Below are 21,886 nucleotides of genomic sequence, written 5' to 3'. Positions count from 1 at the left end.
TCAAGCCTGGCTTCTCGGAGAAGGGGCGGGGGTGAGAAGGGGATAGATGGCTTATTACAAGTCCAAGCAGAAATTGTATGCCAAGCCTCCAAGAATACACGAAAGGATCTGGGACCCATTCAAAATAGAATGTCTTTTCTGAGTGGCCACTTGCCGCAGCCCCACCCACCACCCCGGAGGCAGTGGCTGGCAAGGTACTGTAAGACCCCAGTGTACATCCTTCCCAAGGTTTAGATCCATAGAAAGACTAGGCTGGTTTTATCTGACCTAATATCCAGTACCCCTTAGTCCTGGGCGGCTATCAGTGCCGCTGGTGATACTCGTCAGATGCACAGATGAACACCGGGACATAGGGAAGAAGCAGAGGAAACGCTGCTCCACCAGCCATCCTAATAGGCAGATTGTGGGCTTCTGGGAACAACAGTCCTCTTCCCTTAACTCGTAGGCCTCTCAAATGGGACTGCTTCATTCCCAAGACTCCAAGATGGAGGGGTGGGGGGCAGTATGTTCTGCCTTGGCCCTATGACTCGCAGGTTCCATTTCTAGGGCACTTCTGGGGATGGGCACAGGTTCTCCTCCTGTATCTTGATGATTATCTTGGCCATTCCTGCTGGATACAGGGGAAGAGCTGAGGCACATCACTGGTTGCCCAATATGAACCAGCTTAAAGGCAGACTTTCTTCACTCACACAGAAAACTTGATAAAGACAAAATTATCTCAATGGCAAATTATGTATCACTTTCAATTATTATAGAGCCTTTGTTCATATTCTTTGATTGCAAAAGTCATGTATAATCCACAATGAATAATTTTGAAAATTGCACTAACACATATAAAGAACAGGACTGCAGTCCTAATTGTTCTGGATTCCCACTCAGCCTCTGACAACATCTCTTAGGACAGTGTTGTTGGTTAATATGTAGTATATGGCCTAGAACACACAGCAGCTCTGTATTTATTATACCTGAATGCATGGCAATAACCAGAATGTCAGAAAGTTCCAGATGTAGCCTATTTAACTTTTTATATTAAGAGCCCTTATAAGATATAAATTTACAGAGGACACAAAGCTAAGAATATACTAAATACAATGGATGCCAGATTCAGAATCCAAATACATGTTAGCATGAAGCTTGAACAATGGCCCAAACAAGTCAGACAATATTCAGTTAAGGGTAAATATGAAAACTTTTGGATGGATGAGATGGATGCCTTAAAAGCAGTTCCCACCAGAGTGGCAAGAGTGGGCTGCAGCTGTATATAACCTAGCAGACTCAGATGACTTTAATAAATAGCATCATGGTGGTCCAGAACAAAGGAGTAGCAGGCTGGCTCTACACCACCCGTAACTTTGGAGTATTCACTTTAGTTGTGGATATCATAATCAGAGTGCCTATACAAAAATGAAGTTCATTAAAGAATTAAGAACAGTGTGATGGGGGACTTAAAACCACATAATGGGGAAATAATTAAAGGAACTAGTTAGCCTAGTTAAAACCCAAGTAAGTGAAAACTATATTCAAATATATGAACAGCCATCATACAGTAAAGGGATTTAGATTTATCTTATGTGGCAAAAGTAGAACCCAGAACCCAGATGACCCCCCCCCCAAATTTTCAAGTTAATATAAAGAAGAATTTTCCAAACAATTTAAGCTACATTAAGTAAAATATTTTATGAAGTAGTAAATTCCACATTACGAAGCATTCAAAATGATGTCTTAGAAGCAATTTATGTATTAGGAAGATAGGAACCTATATATAATACATAAACTGTTTACACCATTATTCTAATGACAAAATAATCACAAATCAAAAGAAAATCCTATATATAAGTAAATGGTCTTAGCCCATACAGATTTAATAAATGAGAGAATATTACTTCTAAAGTTACATCAACTAAACCTATTCTAAATGTTCCACAGTTCTCCACAACCATAAACTGTCTTTCCTTCAATATCTCACATGAAGTTATAGCTCAGGAAAGGGCTAAATAAAAACTTGAAACAAAAGAAACATTTTAATATAAAGTTACTGCTGCAATTCATGGGGAAGGATTAATCAATCAACATTATCCTATACATAGTAACAACAAAAAAACCCCACTTCATTTTAAATATTTTTAAAGCTTAGTTCCTTATAACTTTGTCTCCTTTGAAATTGTGCAAGATCAAGCAGATAATGGGTTAAGTCCAAAAAATAAAGGCGCAACAGAGCAAATCTGACTGCATGTTTGAAAAAGCCTATAAAATGTTACAAGCAAAACAGGAAAGCCTGTGTTAATAATGCATAAACCAAAAGAGAAAAAAAGCTACCCATTTAATGGAATAATGCTTTTATCCTTGCAGTTAAAATGAAATAAACCATGACTATTAATCTAGTAAGACCATGTAAAAATGTAATTTTTAAACATTTACTAAAAGGGGATAGTTCAGTAACCACTCTAAAAATCAAGGCCTTGTGTACAGCAGCGTTTAAACGCTAAATACCAATCTCCTGTCTGCGGAGGCCATTACCCACCCTGTCACCATAGCAACGCTAACAGTATGCCTGACTTCAAAGACAAAGATGTAATTTCAGACTTCCAGCAGCCAGAGGGAGTGGTAAGAATATTCTACCCAGGCGGTGTCAGCTGATGATAAATTATAAAAATATCCAGGAAGGTTATGAGGCAGAATGTACCACATATTCTCATATTCCTGGGGGAAGACTTACATTAGTCAAACACACTAGGAGACAGCAAGAGTAAAACAAAAAGTAAACAAGAAAGAATCTCAATGGAGTCCGATTTTTTTTTTCTTTTGTAAAATTACATAGTACAGAGCTCTACCTTCCTTTTCTCTTGCTCCCAGGAGAAAATAAAAATAGTTTCAACCATCTCCTTTCCCATTCAAATTAAGAGTGACTGAAGATCTGCATGAATGTTCCAAGAGACTTGAAAACCACCTCTATAACTGCTACTTCTGTATTTGCGAAACTCCGGCATTTGTCAAAAACCGTTTTAAGTACCAGGAGCCGGCTAAGGGAGCAAAATCGATTTGTGCACTGAAGCTACAGGAAAGCGGCCATCCCAGCTCTTGGAGCTTTTCTTTCTAACCACCCAATCTAATCCCAACATACTCAAGATATTTTTTAAACCCTGTGAAGGAAGAACACTGAAAAACAATTTGCCAACTTACAAGTTTTTGCTGTCCTTAAAAAAAAAAATGCCATAAGTGAATAAAGCTGACACAGACAGGGCTGTTTCACAATTATGCAGTTGAGAAGATTTTAAAAGCACTAGCCCTGTGGTTCGTGCCACAAAATCCTGAGCAAGTAATTTTCCCAGTGGTAATGAAATACAAAAGAATAAAGTTAGAGTTAAAGTCTTTTTGAAGAGTTTCTACAGGGAAGAATTATCAAACTGTTAGTATTTTCTCTTACTCGCAGTTTAAGTTATAAATGATTAGTCTGGCCAAAAAATACACAGAGGTAGTTTTACTATAATGTTATTGTTTTATAAGAATAAATAAATACTAAATTCTCTTTTTGTTGAATTCTCTTGTAAGGTTTTGGGTTCCAAAAAGTCTAGTTCCCTTACAGTAACAGGAACATAGTACAGCTGTCCCAACCGCGCTCCCCCACTGTGCTCCCCCACTCCCAAGGCTGATGAATGGCCGGAAGGCTAACAAAGGAAGTGAGAGTTGTGGATTCAAATCTGAGCTGGTGTCAAGATCTTTTCTCCCTACTGGGTCCCTACCCACCCATAGCTACTCTCAATAACCAAAATATACCCCAGTCTGAGCTTCCTCTCATGATTTGTCCTGGGGGGCAGAGGTGGGGAGACTAAGCCAGTTGTAGGATCCCTCCCCACTGACACTGAAGGAGCTGGGTGGATTACCGATTTATATGTTTCTCCTAAGGAACACAGCTCCAAATTTTATAATGTATTCAAGTTAAGAAGTTCAAGAAAAATAGAGCACATAAATTTAGCCACAGATACAACTTGGAATAGTTGTAACACCTATTTGGTGGAATGTTTGCTCTGTGAAATTAGACCATCACCAGTCTCATCAATTAATCTTGAGCCCTAATAACATAACCCAAGGATTATTAATCTTCTTCCATAAAAACATGAAACAGAAAAATGTCAAATTACAAAATGTCACCCACCTAACCCTCAAAACAGAGAAAAACAGTTTGTGAAAACACTGTCTTCGCAATTCAACTATTTCCTTACAAAATGGGTTTTCACCCTGCTATATATTTTACACTTATGAAATACGTATTTTTAAAAATTACTGTGAAATAAAAATGGGCTCAATAAGCTCCTTCTTTAAACAGAATTGCTAGAATTATAATTCTGACAGTTAAGCATTTAAGCAAGTTATTTTAAAAAGCCAATCATTCATTCATTTATAAGATGTCAAATTTAAACCATGGATAATCTTCCTAAATAACACAAAATAATTTAACACTATATTTAAAAAAGCTATATTTTGGGATCATTATTCATTATTTTCATGGGAGTATTTTTATGTGTTCCTTTATAAAAGATTTCCTTTTACAAAATAATAAAAATGATATCCTCTCTTTAAGAAATAAAGTATTTTGCTTTATGTTAATAATTATGTAACCTCAATACTCCCTCTTTACTTTGGTAGTCAGGAATGTAGTCTTAAATTTAATAGTTATTCATGGTAACTGCATTATCATGGTTTGTTTGCTTCTCTCTTTTTCAAACATTTTTTTACAATTTGTAATCCACTTGGAGCAGTCTTTGTTTATACAAATGTTTTACTGTAGGTCAGCTCAAATCCTTTTTAGAAGCACAAGAGTTATAAATTCTATATAAAAACATCATAGGATATGAAAACGTTCTGTCACACCAGGACTCTTTCAGTTAAAAGTGGCCACTGGTGTATTTAAAAATAAGCCATTTATTTATAATTTTCAGGGACACATATTGAAAGAAGAATACTTCAAGCTGTTTTTAAATACTTTAAAAGAGAAATTGATTTGTAAATTTTGATCCAGGTATAGAGTATGTGGGTCATACTTTAAATTAAAATGCCACAGTATTAAAAAAATCATGAGGGAAGCTAAAGGTGAATTAATTATATTATACTTTACATATTTTTATTGTTTTAATGAGAAATTAGGTTTGTCGGTAAATTCAAAAGTAAAGCTGGTGATTATGAGTATGATATACAAAGGATATGGTAGGACAGTCAATAAAAATGTTGGGAAAAAGTAAAATGTATCAATCTATTTACAATCGTAAAGTCATAGTCATTTCTTCTATAATTTGCCCAAGTACCTTTTCACTAGCAGCCACTGGGTTGTATGTATAGTTTAAACATCAATAAATAAAACTGTCTGAAAGAGAGGCACTAAAAAACCAGGACAGGAAAGTTCCAAGGTGTTACTTCCTGCAAAATACCACCTGACTCACACCAACATATTCATTTAATGTCATCTGATCAACTGGATGGAAAAAGGCAAAATTCAAAAAGGTATATTTCCTATACAAACATTAGGCATGCTGCCCCCACTCCCTTCCCCCATATACATACACCAACCTACGTAACATTTTAAATAAAAAATCAACATTAGGTATTTGACTTAAAAGCACATCCTAGTGATAGCGTCTGATTCACTACTTTTAGTTTTCCACTAAAAATTACTTAACCGTCACAGCTGGGTTGCTCCTAGACAACCATTATATCTCAGAAGTCTAAAAACTCATTGAGAAATTTAAGGAGTTTATCTACAGCAGATTTCACTGTAAGCTAAGTATATTTCCACCCATGCCTTTGCTTTTGCCTTCTTTTAGGTGATCCTGCTACTCACTGACAATACCACAGCTGGCAAGAGCAAGGGGAGGGTGAACTCCAATTACCGTAGCATTGTGCTATCTGTGCAACAATGGTGATAATGTTGGGGGTGCAGAAGACTATAAAACTAGTCACTAACATCACATTTTTGAATTATTGTTATATTTCAATTGTTTAAACTATACACCTGTAATTATTCATAACTAGTCATGAAGTGAACCTTGAGGATTTCACTTCTTTATCTTCATTCTCCCCCATAATTTAGGCTTTGGTAGTTCAACACAGAAAAAAAAAAAAAAAGCACAATATTGGAATTTTTTAAAAAAAATATGCATATTAATGTGGCTTTAGCATCTTCCTGTCTTTCTGTGAGGTTGTAAATAAAAACTGAGGAATAAAATACCAAAATGAAATGCAGAAGAATCTTGGTGGTATTTACACCAACATACTCTGCAGCCAAAGAGGCCTGTAGTATTGGGGTTCAACAATGAAGTAATAGGCTAGGAGTTAAGGAGATCAAGTTTTAGCCAAGGGTCAGCTGTCTGTTCCAGTTCTCCTCATTCATAGGGAAGGAATGCTGACTCTCTGGGACATTTAGTGGACTAGCAGCCCTAACAGGCCCTGGAAGCCAAATATAATTTCAAAACAGAAGAAGGGCAAAGAAAGGGCAAGAAACAGACCTGTGCTGAGCACTTGTGTATGTGGCAAGTACTACCCAAGAGGTTTTATACATGTCACATCTCATGTAAATGCGAAGGGCTAAAGGAGTAGTATCTAGGCCTTGAAACTAAGTTAACAGTACATGTGAATGTCCTATGTCAACCATAACCTGCATATTTACATATTCTTTTAAAAATCTGATACCCCCAAATAGGCCAGAATTATATCGAAGATGTTTTCATTCCTATAAAAAACAAAAAATGCCAATTAAGTCAGCAAAAAAGTAGTGAAAATAATAAAATTGTCATGAAGTCACTCCAGAAAGCCAGCATAATCGTTATTCTACCACACCAGGTGTTCACAAAAACATGGGGAGGTAGCGTTCTCCTTCCCCTGGAACCACTAGTACTGATAATACATGACTAAATGCCGCCTAAATGTCCTGTATAAAAGGCTGTGACCATAATTTTGATATAGCCATCACTGTTCTTAAACTTGCAAATAGTCAAGGCTTCCAGAAAATGGCAAAACACTTCTGTGAAATTCCATGTGCTGAAAGTATGAATTGTGCAACTATATATAGACTGTTCTCTTAAGATAAAATGAGAAAATATGTTAAAGTATTTTAAATTACAGGCTTCCTGAAAATAGGTATTTTCTGTCGTTGATTTCTTTTCTTATTCCTGAATGTGTTATTGGAAAGAACAAATATTAATAAGCTAGTGAAATAATTTAAATTTTTATTTTCTTTTTTTATTACCATATCTAATATAAAATCTTAGACATAGGAGGCAATCAATAAATGATTGTTAAATGTAGTTGAATTTTTCTGCATAATGTGAGAATTTGTGCCTTAACTGAGGATGTCAACATTTAGGTATGCAGGCTAAAGAGAAGCATAAATGCTGCAAAAAGCAAAAGCATTTGGGAAAATTGTAACACATTTGTTTTTGTTTAAGACTCCATCTTCAGGAGCAGGCACACCAAGGAGCTGCTGTAACGAATGGAACCAGTTGCAGAGCGACTGCTGGACTGCTGCTCCACTGAGTCTAACTTCCAGACAAGTTTCCTGCCATGTTTGAGTCTCTATTTTCACATGTGGGAATTATAGCTCAAAAGAGAAGAAGGAAAAAAAAAAACCAAACAAACAGGAATCAAATTAAACATGTAAAAATACACACGTTAAGAACTCGTTAATATTAATTTTGCTTGCTTCATTAATTGTCCCTGGCTACTACAATATGTTCCATCTTTAGTTTATTAAAAAAGGATTTATTTATTTATACATACATACACACAAATTAAGCCAATAGTGTTGCTCTTTATCCTTTTGCTCTTGGTGCAGGGAGTGAAAGGACAGTCCTTTGGAAAAATGAAGAAAAAGGTAGGGAAAGGCTTGATAAAAAAAAAAAAAAAAAAAAAAAAAAAAAGTACCCCTTCAGAGTTCAGGGTAACTTCTCTGAAGCCCCATTTCCTCTGCTGAGATTCAAATGTATCAAAAACTCTTGATGCTCAAAGGGGTAAACCATTTCTACAAAATAAAACACCTTTCAAAAATAGCATGTTAAAACCAGGTTCTCAATCACCACTCCCCCATTTTCACACACTGTACACCCTCAAAAAAGAAAAAAAACAAGTAAAGGCATTAAATTTGTATATTAGGTTCATACACACCTATAACCAAAAAAGGTTTCAAAGGAGAAATTATAGTGAAATAAACCAAGAAATGTTCCTCCAAAATAAACAGGTATAAGAACAGTCTAATCATTCAAAAGTATACCAAACAAAGCAATATACAATAACCTGTCTCTATCCAAGGAAAGGCACTGTTGAGTGAGTGTACACACTCTGCTACAATATTCTTCAATTCATCTCCAAGAATTTAAATTAACATAAAGTTATAGCCAATGCTATCATTCTTTCAACATCAATTCTTATTTATGACAAAGTTTTGCCTCTTGTATAAGGAACTATATAAAAATAAGACTTTAGTAGCAAAGATGAGCTGCTTCCTTTTAACCTTACAGAATTCAAGTGAAGTTATTCAGGACTTGCTTTAACCTCATCAACATCTTGGAGCATCCTTTTTTAAGCCACCTCTCTTCCACTACCATTTCCCTGTGTTTGTCACCACCACCACCAATACATCCTGGTCACCTAGATTAAAAACCCCAAAAGCTCTGGGAGGCCGAGGTGGGCGGATCGTTTGAGCTCAGGAGTTCGAGACCAGCCTGAGCAAGAGCGAGACCCCATCTCTACTAAAAATAGAAAGAAATTATATGGACAGCTAAAAATATATATAGAAAAAATTAGCCGGGCATGGTGGTGCATGCCTGTAGTCCCAGCTACTCGGGAGGCTGAGACAGGAGGATCGCTCAAGCTCAGGAGTTTGAGGTTGCTGTGAGCTAGGCTTATGCCACGGCACTCACTCTAGCCTGGGCAACAGAGTGAGACTCTGTCTCAAAAAAAAAAAAAAAAAAACCCAAAAGCATCTATACTTTGTCTCTCCCTTTATTCCAACAATGTTCTTCCTCTGCATTCTCACTGCCGCCACGATTTCACAGCCGGCTTCGACCTCACCAGTGAGACAATGCTCTACATGCAGCTTTGTCCCCGTCTCCAGTGGTCATAACTGCGTGCTGAAAACAAAGGCTTTGCGTAGGTAAAAGGCATGTTACGATTCATTTATCTTGGTAAACTCAAAGTCCCAGACTTTCAAAAATACTACAGAAGAATGGGGTGGGATCTGGTTTTGGGCAGGTAAAATAGATGTCGGAAAGTTCATGCACCTATGCCTAGGATACTCACCAAGACCCCTACTCTGGGCATATTTATTCTTCTTTTCCTAGTAGTTTCACGTGTTCATTAATTAAATTTTTATTTATAATATAAGATTTTCAAAACTAGTGTCCAATAAATGAGGTGTTCTATTATTATTATCTGAAGCCAAACTTTCTCCAGATACATTCCCTAACCACCATGTCCATGTCAGAAAACAAGCTTTGGATGGCAGGGGCAGGACATTGCTGTACTGTCCCTGACCCAGTGGTCTGAGGCTCACTCATTCTGGCTGCTTTACCAGAGGACATTCACCTGTGGAGCAGGCGTGGCTTATGCCACTGCCTCAACATACCGTTTTGTGTTCTGACAGAAAGAGGTGTAAGAAAACAAGTAAAAACAAGACTTGAAATACATCACTCTACCCAAATTAAAACCAGTGAGCTCCACAGTCTCAAAAGAAAGGAAAAAAAGGCAAAACAAACACACACAAAACACAGAAATGCAGGGAACATTATCCACGAAAACTGTCTTGGGCTCCATTAAAGACAAGCGATGGTTTTGATATCCCTGGGCTGCTAATATTTCCATTCACAGTAAATCTCTGTTTAAAAAAGCACAGTGTGTTTATCCAGTTATTTTATAGTATAACAGATGTAAACCTAAAGTGTCAAAAGTGAATGGAGACCTCAGCTATAGACCCTCAGGAACTTCCTTCCACCACCACAAAATGAAAACCAACTGCCGCATGATCATCTTGGTTCAGAAAGCTGTCCCTTTGGTCCAACGGGAAAAGGCATTAGCCCTGAAGGAAAGACTTCAGAGTCCTGCAGGTTCCTGTTTGTTTATTTGTTTTTCTACCTCCCACAGTAGCAGGCAGTCATAAAGACACGTGGTATATGCATTTATTTCCTAACCTTTCCCATGAACATTTCCCCTTTTCCCTAGACTCAAATACATCAAGACTCCCAAAGTGATCACATTGGGGGCGGGGGTTGGAATCTCTGAGATGTTAAAGGTAGAGGCCACAGGAAGGCCCATGGCCCTCCTGTGGCCTGAATGATAAGATTATATACTTGATTAGGCAACTCAAAATCCCTAAATAAGTTCAAGTGTTCCTGCTACAAAAGCAAATAGCATCCAAGAAGAGGAGGGAGGCCAGGGACAGGAACACTTGAGTCATTTCTGAGGATTTTAAGGTACCTGCACTTCCTTCATTCATTTGAATTTTTCCCAAAAGCAGAGTCCATTTTTATTGGTGCTTTTTCTTATATACTAGCAAAGATAGCTTTTAATGTAAAGTTACAGAGCAGATTAAGTACTGTGAGGTTCCTAAACCTGACTTACTCCTTTTTCAGGGAAGGAGACAGAGGCCCTGACAAGTAGCATGAAGGGCTAAGGACCAGAAGCTCAGCTGAGCTTCTGCCACCCAGCACCCTCCTGGGAACCCGTCTCCTGGTCAAAATATGCTTTTTTATCAAAAAGCCATTGTTGCTTCCATGCTGATCATTGTAAGTTGTTTGTTCTCATTTTTATGAAAAAGGAAAAAAGGCAAGTGATATAAACTACCTTCAAAAATTACCATTTTATACTGATCTGACAGTAATATTGCAGTTAAATATTTATATCATTCCAGTCTAATAATCAGGTACTGCTTAAATCAAAAGAATACTAGGAAATTAGCTATCAAGTAAATGCTAAAAATTATGTGTTTAATTTTAGAATACTCTCACATGCGCTGGATTTGTACAATATGCATCAGTGCGTGCACACAGACTCCACAGCAAACGGACACTGCTCTGAGCTCTTAAAAAATTCAAATGATATCCTGATAATGAAGTAAAGCGAAAAGGTGTCCACACTACAATCTAAAATTGGGTAAAATTTAGGACCTGTGGAAAGAGACAAATAGTACCTGAAAGCTTTTCTTTCTTTTTTTTTTAATAGAATACATTATGAAGAAAAGTAGTTGAGAAAGCTTAGTCACTTTTTTGTGCCTTAAAGCTTTTTTCCCCTCTTTTATTCTAGGCTTAAACAAAGTTCAGTGGGGCATCAAACTGCCTGTTTTAAATTACAGTCTGTATTTTAAAATAGAAAGCATGCACGGCATGTTCCTGAAGCTAGGGGGTGGGAGTGTTATTCACGGAAAATTGAAGGCTTGTTGAGTCAATAATCTTCTTTCACACAGTAACAATTTTCAGCTAAAATTTCTTGACCCAAACAAAGGAAAACAAGACCATTCAGTTATTTTACAACAATTTAGAGAAGGCAAAGAAAAAGATGAGGAAAAAAAGAGACACCTCTAAAATCCTACATTGTGAGGGAAGAACAGAAAATCCTGGCTCAGGGAGAACCTGTTCTCCATGTATTTATTTCCTCTCTTAAACTGACAGTTAACATTAAAAATAGTTACTTCCAGTCCCAAAGAAACATAAAAGCAAATAACCAGTCCACAAATGCTACTATGAGCTCCTGCTGGTTATATATTCCTTGTTATATAAAACAGATGTGTGCCTTCCGAGTTACCTGCAAAGTGAAAATCTGTAAATTAAAAGCTATTTCCCACCCCACTCAGACGACATAAAGTGAGACGCACTCGTGGCCTGCGTGCCAAGGGAAGCTGACCCACGACCAGGGGCGCGGACGAGCGCGCAGGGTGCGAGAGGCACCGTGAGAACTGAAAGTGCAGCCCCGAAGGAGCTGCCTCCTGCCCGCGCCCCTGCCCGAGCGCCCCTGCCCGAGCGCCTCCTGCCCGCGCCCCTGCCCGAGCGCCCCTGCCCGAGCGCCCCCTGCCCGCGCCCCTGCCCGAGCGCCCCCTGCCCGAGCCGGGCCAGCGGGCCCAGGAGCGCAGCAGCTTCCGGGCGCTGCTCCTCGCCTCCCCCTTTACCTTCGGGGTCCCCCTGCCCCTCAACCCTTGTGCTGCCAGCCAGGGGCTCACAACCTCGGGTAGGTCATCTGAAGGGCCGTAAGCGGTCAGAGCCTGCCCGTTCTCCATTTGTTCGGGCAAAATTTGTCGGCTGACTTTTCTATTAGCCAGGAATATCTGCATTTATCATGCGTTACTTAATGAGCCTCATTTATCAACTGCAGATCATCGTTATCCTTCTATTATCAAAACCAATATCCTGCAAATCAGTTATGTTTCAGCCTCTCTTAATCTCTAATTTTGTCTAGTGTCTATTTTTTTTACAGTACTCCTTCATACTCCTTCATTAATTTTTTAGGAACTAATTGACAGTCCTATAAAATGGGTTGAAAATCATTTCCCCCCATATTTTAAATGGAAATCACAGAATATTACATGAAAAAGTTTACAAGGGGAGGAGGAGCATGCTTAGTTAAAATGTTTTGTAAAATTAAACTAATTTTTAAAATTAACACATAGCCACTAAGCAAATATCTCAGCTATGATGGATTTGGAATTTTCTATTTATTTTAACAGGACTGAAGATAGCAATTTAGAAACACTTTGCACACAAACATTCAAATTATTTAAAAGCAAACTATAGATCTTTTAAAATATTAATTTATTCAAACTTTCTATTATATTTAGCCTGTTTTTCCCTGGAAGAATTCCAAACTGCTGAGGTTTTATTGAATTTTCATTTACAGTACAAATATTAAGCAGAAGACTGTTTGAAAGGGGAGAGGCATGCCTTCCCACTTCCTACCTTGCTCAAGTTCAAGCATTTTTATCCTCTATTTTCAAAATGAAAATATGAAAATACCTTAGAGAATAAAATTATAGACCATCACATCTTAATGAAATAATCCATGTTGGAAAATAAACATTTGTCAGGGTCACTATTACTTTTTCTAAATTAGGAATTTCAAGTAAGGTCCTTAAATGTTCTTCACAACCTTAATCCGAAAAGAACTGATGTCTTCATATAGAATAGACCAGTGAATTCAAAAACATGATAAATCCTAAGTAAGAAAGTGAAGTACTGGCCGGGCGCGGTGGCTCACGCCTGTAATCCTAGCACTCTGGGAGGCCGAGGTGGGCGGATCGTTTGAGCTCAGGAGTTCGAGACCAGCCTGAGCAAGAGCGAGACCCCATCTCTACTAAAAATAGAAAGAAATTATATGGACAGCTAAAAATATATATAGAAAAAATTAGCCGGGCATGGTGGCACATGCCTGTAGTCCCAGCTACTCAGGAGGCTGAGACAGGAGGATCGCTTGAGCTCAGGAGTTTGAGGTTGCTGTGAGCTAGGCTGACGCCACGGCACTCACTCTAGCCTGGGCAACAGAGTGAGACTCTGTCTCAAAAAAAAAAAAAAAAAAGAAAGTGAAGTACTGTGTGTTCCCTTTAAAACTTCCTCAAATCGTCAAAATGTGTCTGTACCTTCAGTTTCAAAACTATGCAAGTTAATCAGTATATCTGCAGATGCTCTAGCAGACAAAGCACCATCCTTCAGAGAATCTCCTCCTCCTCGTTATAAATTATTTCCTCTAAAACTTTAAAACTCAACATATTCTATTTAATAACATTTAAAGAACATAGACAATAAACAGCTTAGGTCTCCAGCTGTATACAGGAATTATCCACTTCTGAACAGTGAGATAAGCCTGATGACAGGTAAGATTTCTCTTTCATTAAGTTGTAATTTTTTAAACATTCAGAATGATATGAGAAGGATCAATCAATAGACAGCTACACTCTTAACATTTTCCTGGCAACCATTTAAATCAAGTTCAAGTTACAAATAAACTTTCAAAAGACTTCATTCAGTAGCCATAAAGCTAATTCTTACCTGACAGATTTTGATTTTTGCAAAAACCTACCAACTAACAGGTTAAGATAATCTTAACAATGTATATTTCTAGTTGGGTTGGATTGAGAATTCGTAAAAAGCTGAACCCAGTTGAAAAGCTGCTTCACCTAGGTTTTCCCAATAGGTTCCAATCATTCATAGGACCAATATTATCAAATCCACAGACTTACAATGTCCCTTTTAACGTATCATCAATACTCATATATGCTTCCAAGGTACATGACCCCTAACCAACACAAGTGTCATTAAAGATTTTTAAAAAACCAAAACCAAAACAAACAGTACTTTTCTTTTATTAAAGGCAGAACATTGTATGCTCTGTTGCTAATATCCAACCCCCAAAGAATATTCTTGGTAATAACAGTTTTCCAACCATTCTCTTTCAGGCTTCCAATATCCTGTTTAACACCCTCTATTTCAAAGAACAACCAGCATTTACTACCTCCTTCCTTTCACAAAGGGCCAAAAAACATATGTTTTATCTAAAGCCTAATATTTCCTTCTAATTGCAAACTCAACGAAAGTACCTTTTTAGTGAACTCAGATCAAACCCTTTTCATGTTAGTCTCTTTAGACATTTCCTATTTAAGTAACAAAGGGTCAGAAAGGTTTTTAATGACCTGATGGGCCTTCCAGAACAACCAATATTTACAGATATATTTTAGAAGGTCACAACAAAGCAGTCTATTCTCAAACACTGTTAGAATATGACTGCTAAGCTGATCGTACTCTATATCTTAAGTAAACAGAATAATGGACCTCCCCCATCTGAACTACAAAACTAGTGGCATGCCTCTCTGAAGAATAATACAAATTAGTTATTTCTAAACCGAGGAGTATTAACAACTCTTCAATCCCTGGAGGGAAAAGTATTACTTTGCTGAATGGGGAAGAAAATAAAACCTTCCCCCTTTTGTGTTACTTCCTTTTATAATATGTTTAGAAGTATTTTATTAACAAAGTATCTATCTGTACTATAATTACTGAAATTATGATTACCATTTCTGTCAATTTTTATAAGTAAAAAATATATATTACTAAGAAAAGAATGTTTTCATGTTCTTTTTAGCTTAATTATCCTAAATGCCCACTTTTTCTTTTCTTGAAGCTTAAGGTTACCAAGGTAAAACTCAAGTGTCATTTCAAAAAACAAAATGGTTGTAGGTATAATACTATCCTGCCAATACAGATGCCACATTCATTTACTCATTTAGCAGCATTAGCATATGGAGAGCACAGGCTCCAATGCCATATAAAAGATCCTTTAGCAATTGAAAGAAAATTCTGAAACTGGAGTAAGAATTAATTTTAAAATAAGTTTTTGTATGAATTTTTTTAGGAAAATATTTTCTGAATAAAATGTAATAAATACCCTGAAAAGATCCTAATCTCCTAGGAGAGCCAAAACAGTTATAAAAACAACTGTAATAAAGGATAAATAGTAAATGCCACAAGACATGAAAATTTAACAAAACACTCAACAAAATCAAATTTTGGGGGTTATCTTGGAATGTAAATTGAAATATATTCAATGTTTATGAAATAATGGGGCATATAAGTTACAGAAGCTTTTAGACCTTCCATTGTATCTTTTGTTTAAATATTGGCTTCATTTCATACTAATATCAGAGGTAAAGAAAACTACAATATCCTCAAATTTTAATAATATTCTAATAGCATTTAATGATAATATTCTAATGGAAGAGAGCTCTTCAAGCCAATTTTTATATTATATTCCCTATGTTAAGATTTATCCATAATAGTAATACCAAGGATATGTAAGCTAATGTATCTCAATAGGGAAAAAACTATATGATTAAGAGGTATACAAATAAGTGGACAACATTCAGGGAGATTTGTTCTGAGCTTTAGGTCTGAGTCTACTGAGCAAAAAATAAATATTGCTAGTCATGGCCCCAAGACCACAAGAGTACAAGTATTAATTTATCAGTCATTTGCTTTCTGTGGATGATCTGAAGATCTAAATTACCTGAAAAACATAATTGTGTTAGCTATTGAAGATCACCAAGGATTTAGTAACATCAAAGATAGACAAACAGGTTCAAACAATGGTGAGAGGACAAATTACCGAGGGATCAAATTATAGATCTAGCATAAAGATATTGGAAATGTCTTGATTTTTTGTAATAGAAAGTTGCTAACCGTGTAACAAACACGCTAGAGAAAATATGACATGCAGAAATTATCACATGCAGAAAAATATTATAAAATCTATTTCAATGTTAGCAAAAACATGAAGAAATAACTACTTGAGAAGCACTCTTATTATTGTCATATATATAATGGATAGTTAATAATCAGTATAAATCACTATACTACATTTTTAAAATGATACAGATTCAGACTCACAATATACTTAGTTCCAAATTACAAGAATAGTGATTACAAATATCATGTATAGACTTTAAGTAAAAAGACAAAATTTGTATCACTGACTCTTCAAAAGGAAAAGTAGAAGAGTAAATCTACAAAGGATCCAGTAGCAAATTCAGGTGTGACAACAAACATAGCTTCATAGTCCCTACAGTATCAACTTAGCTAAGTTAGAGGACAAGATATTTAATAAAAGTAACAACATAAAAATACATGGTATTAGAGACATAACAATACCAACAAATCATTCTCTGAAATCATAATGACCTTAACAGTAGACAACATATGAAGCATCCACATAAATAAAAATATATTTGTAAGCCCCACATAGAAAGTTTTTATACATGCAAAGTCCTGGTGAAAGAAAAGTGGCACACCAAACTGCATTTAAATAAAGCCAATTTCCATCCTAACAGACTGGGAGTTTTAGGTATACCAGCTGATCTAAAGGTTTGGCCTTTATTCAGGAACTGATATTTCTATATATTAATACTTACCATAAAACCTGGAAACTTTCCCCTCTAAAAAGAGATTATTGAAATGTGCTTTAAAGTGCTACTGAGTCAATCAGCATCCTATTTATCTGTGACTTACAAAACTAGAAAATGCCAATTAGGGTATTTCTTTTTTTTAACAGCTTCACAAGAAAAATTTATATTATGAACAACCTTAAATGCTCTTGGGAAGTAGACAAGGTAAAGATTAAGGAAGACAGTAAGTCATTATACATATACAAAGAGATATAAATAGAATAATTCAGAAAAAAATTTAAACTACTGATGAATGTATTGATTTACTTCCTAAAATACTTACATCCTCTTTCCAGTAATCAACTTAAAAAGCACTCATCCCAGAAGCAAACTTTTCAGTTAGTTTTCTGGGACTACAGCCCATCATTCCACTCCTAATTATGCTGTAGAGTTAGCTGAATATCAACTATCCATTCCAATGCAGATCCATGACAAGAAGCATGTACTAGTGACCAATACTGAAGTTTTTCCAGTGGATATGAAGAAAGCAGTACACTAAATCAGTATCAATTTATAGCAAATTTTTCAACCTGTGTCACAGTATAAATCACCAGCCAATGACAAATCTACAAAGCTGGGCTTCTCCAAAAACACTAAAAAACTGGTGAAAAGAAGTGGAATTCACTGTTTATCTGCTTCCCGTGAGTCAACTGAAATTCCGTAAAATTACAAGCCAATTCCCAAATATTTACCAAATGCTGCATTTATCAACAGCATGCATATGTGTCACACACAGACACACAAACTACATGCTCACCAAGCTGCAAATTATCTAAAGAAAAAAGCTTACTGCATAAAATACAGAATCCATTACCTTTTTCCTTCCTTCAAAACCAAATACGTAGACAATGAATAAGCCAATACAACTAAAATAAAGACCACAGTAAGATTTCACCCTCTCCCACCACAAAAACTGTAAAAATTAGGGTTTCAAAAACATGCCCATCAGATTGAAATAGTCCACATCCTGTAGCCATCACTTACCTTCTTCTCTAAGGTTGTATATACATTAAAATGGGTATGATATTCATGCCCAATGTCATGTATAATATTCACTACAAATGCTTGTTCTCAAATGTTTAGAAGTAATATAATAAATCTTACTTAATGGAAACATAATTGAAATTAAAATTAAAATCATGGCTATCCTGAACTCCTATCTTAAACCTTCTTAATAGAAATTAACCAATAACAATTCTTCAAATCAAAATGTTTTACTAAGAAAGTAAATGTATAAGAAAATAGTATAAAATATTTATATGAATTTATTCTTTTAGTAAATAAAGAAAACCTCATTTAAATTAGGTTCCCTCTTTAAAAAAAAAAAAAAAAAAAAGACATAACCCATACTGTAACCATTACTTTAACCAACAGACACCCCAGTTACCATACAGTATTTGCTGGAGGAAATACTTTAGAAACTGCTTTGTCAAATTTTAAACTAAAATACTTTCTTTTGGATAATTTCTCATTACATAAATACAACGTTCCAGAAGATTTTTAAATCACTATCAGATTTTTTTTATCTCATCATTTATATCTTTTGCAAAGTACAAATTTCTTTTAGGTTTCAAACTCTCATATAGACATCACTGTTCTGTATCACTACCAAAAAAGCAAAAACCTACAGAAAACTTAAACAACAGCAATAATCACCTGCACACAAAACCAACCATTTAATTAAAACCTTCCAAATCACATCTGGACTCTGCAACAGAGATACATACAAATGACACAGACTTATCCAGGACTACAGAGCTCCTGACAACTAAGCCTAAAATAATTAATAAATCACAAAATATACGTGAAATGTAGAAACTTCTCTCCCACGTCATGATATAAAGTAGAACAAACAGAAACAACAGCTCTTTCTAAAAATCTTTAACTCATTACTTTTCCAAATCAGCACATTAATGTCTTACTGGTAAACTTGATGGTCTTTCTTGTTGTATTAAGTTCAAGTCTTCATGGTTTGGTTTTCCGGGGGCCAGAGGAGGTTGAGACCTAGTTCCATAGCCTTCCTGAGACAGGTCCTAAGCAAACACAAATACAAAGAAAAGCACTTCATAAATATCTCAATGACATAAGCTTCTTCAGTAACAAAAATGAAGCAAAGGCTTATCATAAACTATCAACTAATGTTATTGATACATTTTAGCAGACAAATAAATATAGTTATGATTTAATACATTATCAAAAATAAAATTTCTTTAAAAAGCAGCTAATCACCAATAGCAGAAGTATGCATGTATATAAAGTTAAAAATTAAATTTATTATGAGACCATACAAACTAAGTACTGTATCTGAGTTTTGCAGGAAGATGACTAAGTCAGTAAAAAATGGGGAAGGAGGTCAGCTGTAGCCAAAGTGTCTTTGAAACCAGAGCAAACCCAAATCTCCTTTCATTGTTGAATTCTGATTTTGTTTTGTTTAATTCTGATTTTGGTTAGGCTGCTTTAAGGTTACTTCAAAAAAATTAAATAACTAATGAAAGCTTTATTATCAACTGAATCTCAATATGCCCTTTCAATTACCCTCAATACAGCATAAATTTGTATTAAGCTCACAGAATCCTGGTTTCTACAAAAACCAATAAACACATATGTATAGGTCTCCATATGTTCACATGGCATAGTTTTCAGAGAACCATAATAAAAAATAAAATAACAGTAGGGAACAAAACATATCCCAAAAAAACCTGAATAGGGACAAGAAACTTAACATTAACATGCCCTTTCTGGCATCTTTCCAGGAAATATTCTACACGGTTTCAGCATTGTGCTGAGCTAGTATTACATAACCTAAATACCTCACCATACCACATTTACTGTATACCAGATCTCTAGTTGCTTAACGATTTATGTTCAGCTGCTAAACATTCTACCATCATTTGCACCTGAAGTCAAATAGCAGGACAGAATGTTAAATACTTATTATAGCATGTCTCAAATGGCACTGAAAGTTGAAGAACCAGTTTCTAAGTGGAGAAAAAAAGAATGGAAAATATTGCTTTAAAATAAAATTCTCTCCCTTTCCTTGCAGTTCAAATATGGGTTGGCACTAAAGAAACATGATATACAAGTTCTACTTCTGTTAAATCCCTAAAATATTACTTTAAAAATTAATATTTATTAGTTGAAACCCTATAAAAAGCTTCTGATGTCCCACCCCTTTCTAACACAGTATACACTTAAAATTACATGGCTTCTTAAGCCAAGAAACTTTGGACCAATAGCTGGTACTACAAAGTACACAAGCTGTGCAAACTAGATTTAACTAGCCGAGTGTGGGTGCAACCTGCCTTTATAAACAGACTGTGAAATTAAGGAGCATGCCAACAATCCAGCATTTTCACATGCAACTATTCTTTGCTTTAAATTAATCTCCATTCGGCCCCCCAAAATTAAGCAGATACTTAACCTCTAATAGTAACATATGATACTCAGTTAATATCACACTTTTGTAAGCAAATTCAATCCCAGTTGTATGGGTTTTTATTTGATAACAATAAAAGTGAGGTAAGAGTAAGCACATGCAATCCAAGGATACTTAAAAGGGTAGCTCTTCAGTCTGGTTGCCAGCAGAGGGTAACAATTAGGCTTGTGGGGGACAAAAGCAAAGGCTAAGAGATTATTACCACTCTCATCACCACCCCTCCTCCAGCACCATGTTTCTTCCAGATCCTAGACTTCCACTTGTCACATGGACTTCCCGCTGGGTGCCTGGTGGGTTCCTTTCCATAAACAGCAAGGATTTCAAATTAAGTAGGGCAAAAGGCCTCCATTCAGGGGCCTTCACCCTGTTACAAAAAAGCACAAAGGTGCAAGACAGCCTCACAATGGGTGAACAAAGGAGCAGACCCTGCCTTCTCCTCAAACACGTGCACACACACAGTTTATGGGCAGTGCTTAGACACTTTTTTTGTTAAAGTAAACTTCAGTTAGGAAACAGTAAACAGGCTCCCAGGCCCTGCTTGCTACCCATTTATCTAACATTTCTTTTTATTTTTTCTTCTTAGCTAAATGAACTGCTTATTAAAGGAGTTGAAAAAGACCACTACAATGACAGTGGATATACATTTCAATTTAGATATCACAATCCCCCACCCCCAAAATAAGTAACTCTGAACAGACTATGATAGCTATCAGAAAAATGTATTATGATATTACATTTCACTTTTTCGGGCTTTAAAAGTTCAAAATGATTAGGTTCCACCAAAATCTCAAATACTGTTCCTAACCATAAGAAGCTTTCAATTATTAAATATAGTCATAAATAAAACCAAAACAAAATTTTGTGAGAATCGCTGAAAAGGGAACTTGTTCTGACTCAGTTTATGTTTGAACATAAGGATTCACTTAACAAAGAGAGCACAGACAAAAGGTACCAAGATATACCTATAATAATCATCATCTACATATAACTTACCATGGGGCTCTGAAGTCTATTTGGCTGGTTTAGTAAAACTACAAAAGTTATATCCCACAACAAACTTTAGCTTTTTCAACTTCAAAGCTATATTTATTTTTTGGTTTTGGTATGCACTTATTCTCTTCTTAAGAAGTGTAAATAGAAATAAGTAAGGTAACAGACAATAAGAAAACAATGTCAGTGTCAGAAAATAAAGAATATGTTTAGCATAATTTTATAAACAAATATACACAGCTTTAAATTTTAAAACATTATTTCTATCTTTGGTTATTTATACATTTATGCTAGTATTCACTGGTGTGTAAACTAGTACACACATATAAGTAATTACCACATTTATCTGCCATACATTTAAAAGTCATGCCTCTTTAAAGAAAATCATATTGTAATAATATTGTGTAATGCACAAGAACCAAGATAAGAGAATGTGGTTTTCCCGTTCAGAACGTTTTATTCAGTATTTATTCAGTACTATTTTGCTACATTTCACCCACAAA

At 35.8% G+C, this 21,886-nt stretch overlaps 1 protein-coding gene across 2 annotated transcripts in view; it reads right to left on the bottom strand.

The window, feature by feature from the left end:
* Nucleotides 1-21,886, bottom strand: part of ARID1B (AT-rich interaction domain 1B) — a 399,113-nt gene that overhangs the window by 235,067 nt on the left and 142,160 nt on the right. For both annotated transcript variants that reach the window (XM_069489032.1, XM_069489033.1), the window contains exon 4: nucleotides 18,880-18,990. In XM_069489032.1, the coding sequence (XP_069345133.1) occupies nucleotides 18,880-18,990 (111 nt within the window). The remainder of the gene's footprint in view (nucleotides 1-18,879; nucleotides 18,991-21,886) is intronic.

The sequence above is a fragment of the Eulemur rufifrons genome, chromosome 15 (genome assembly GCF_041146395.1).
Source record: "Eulemur rufifrons isolate Redbay chromosome 15, OSU_ERuf_1, whole genome shotgun sequence".
Lineage (NCBI taxonomy): Eukaryota > Metazoa > Chordata > Mammalia > Primates > Lemuridae > Eulemur > Eulemur rufifrons.
Note: the sequence above shows the minus strand (reverse complement) of the source record. Positions and strands in the feature narration are given on the sequence as shown.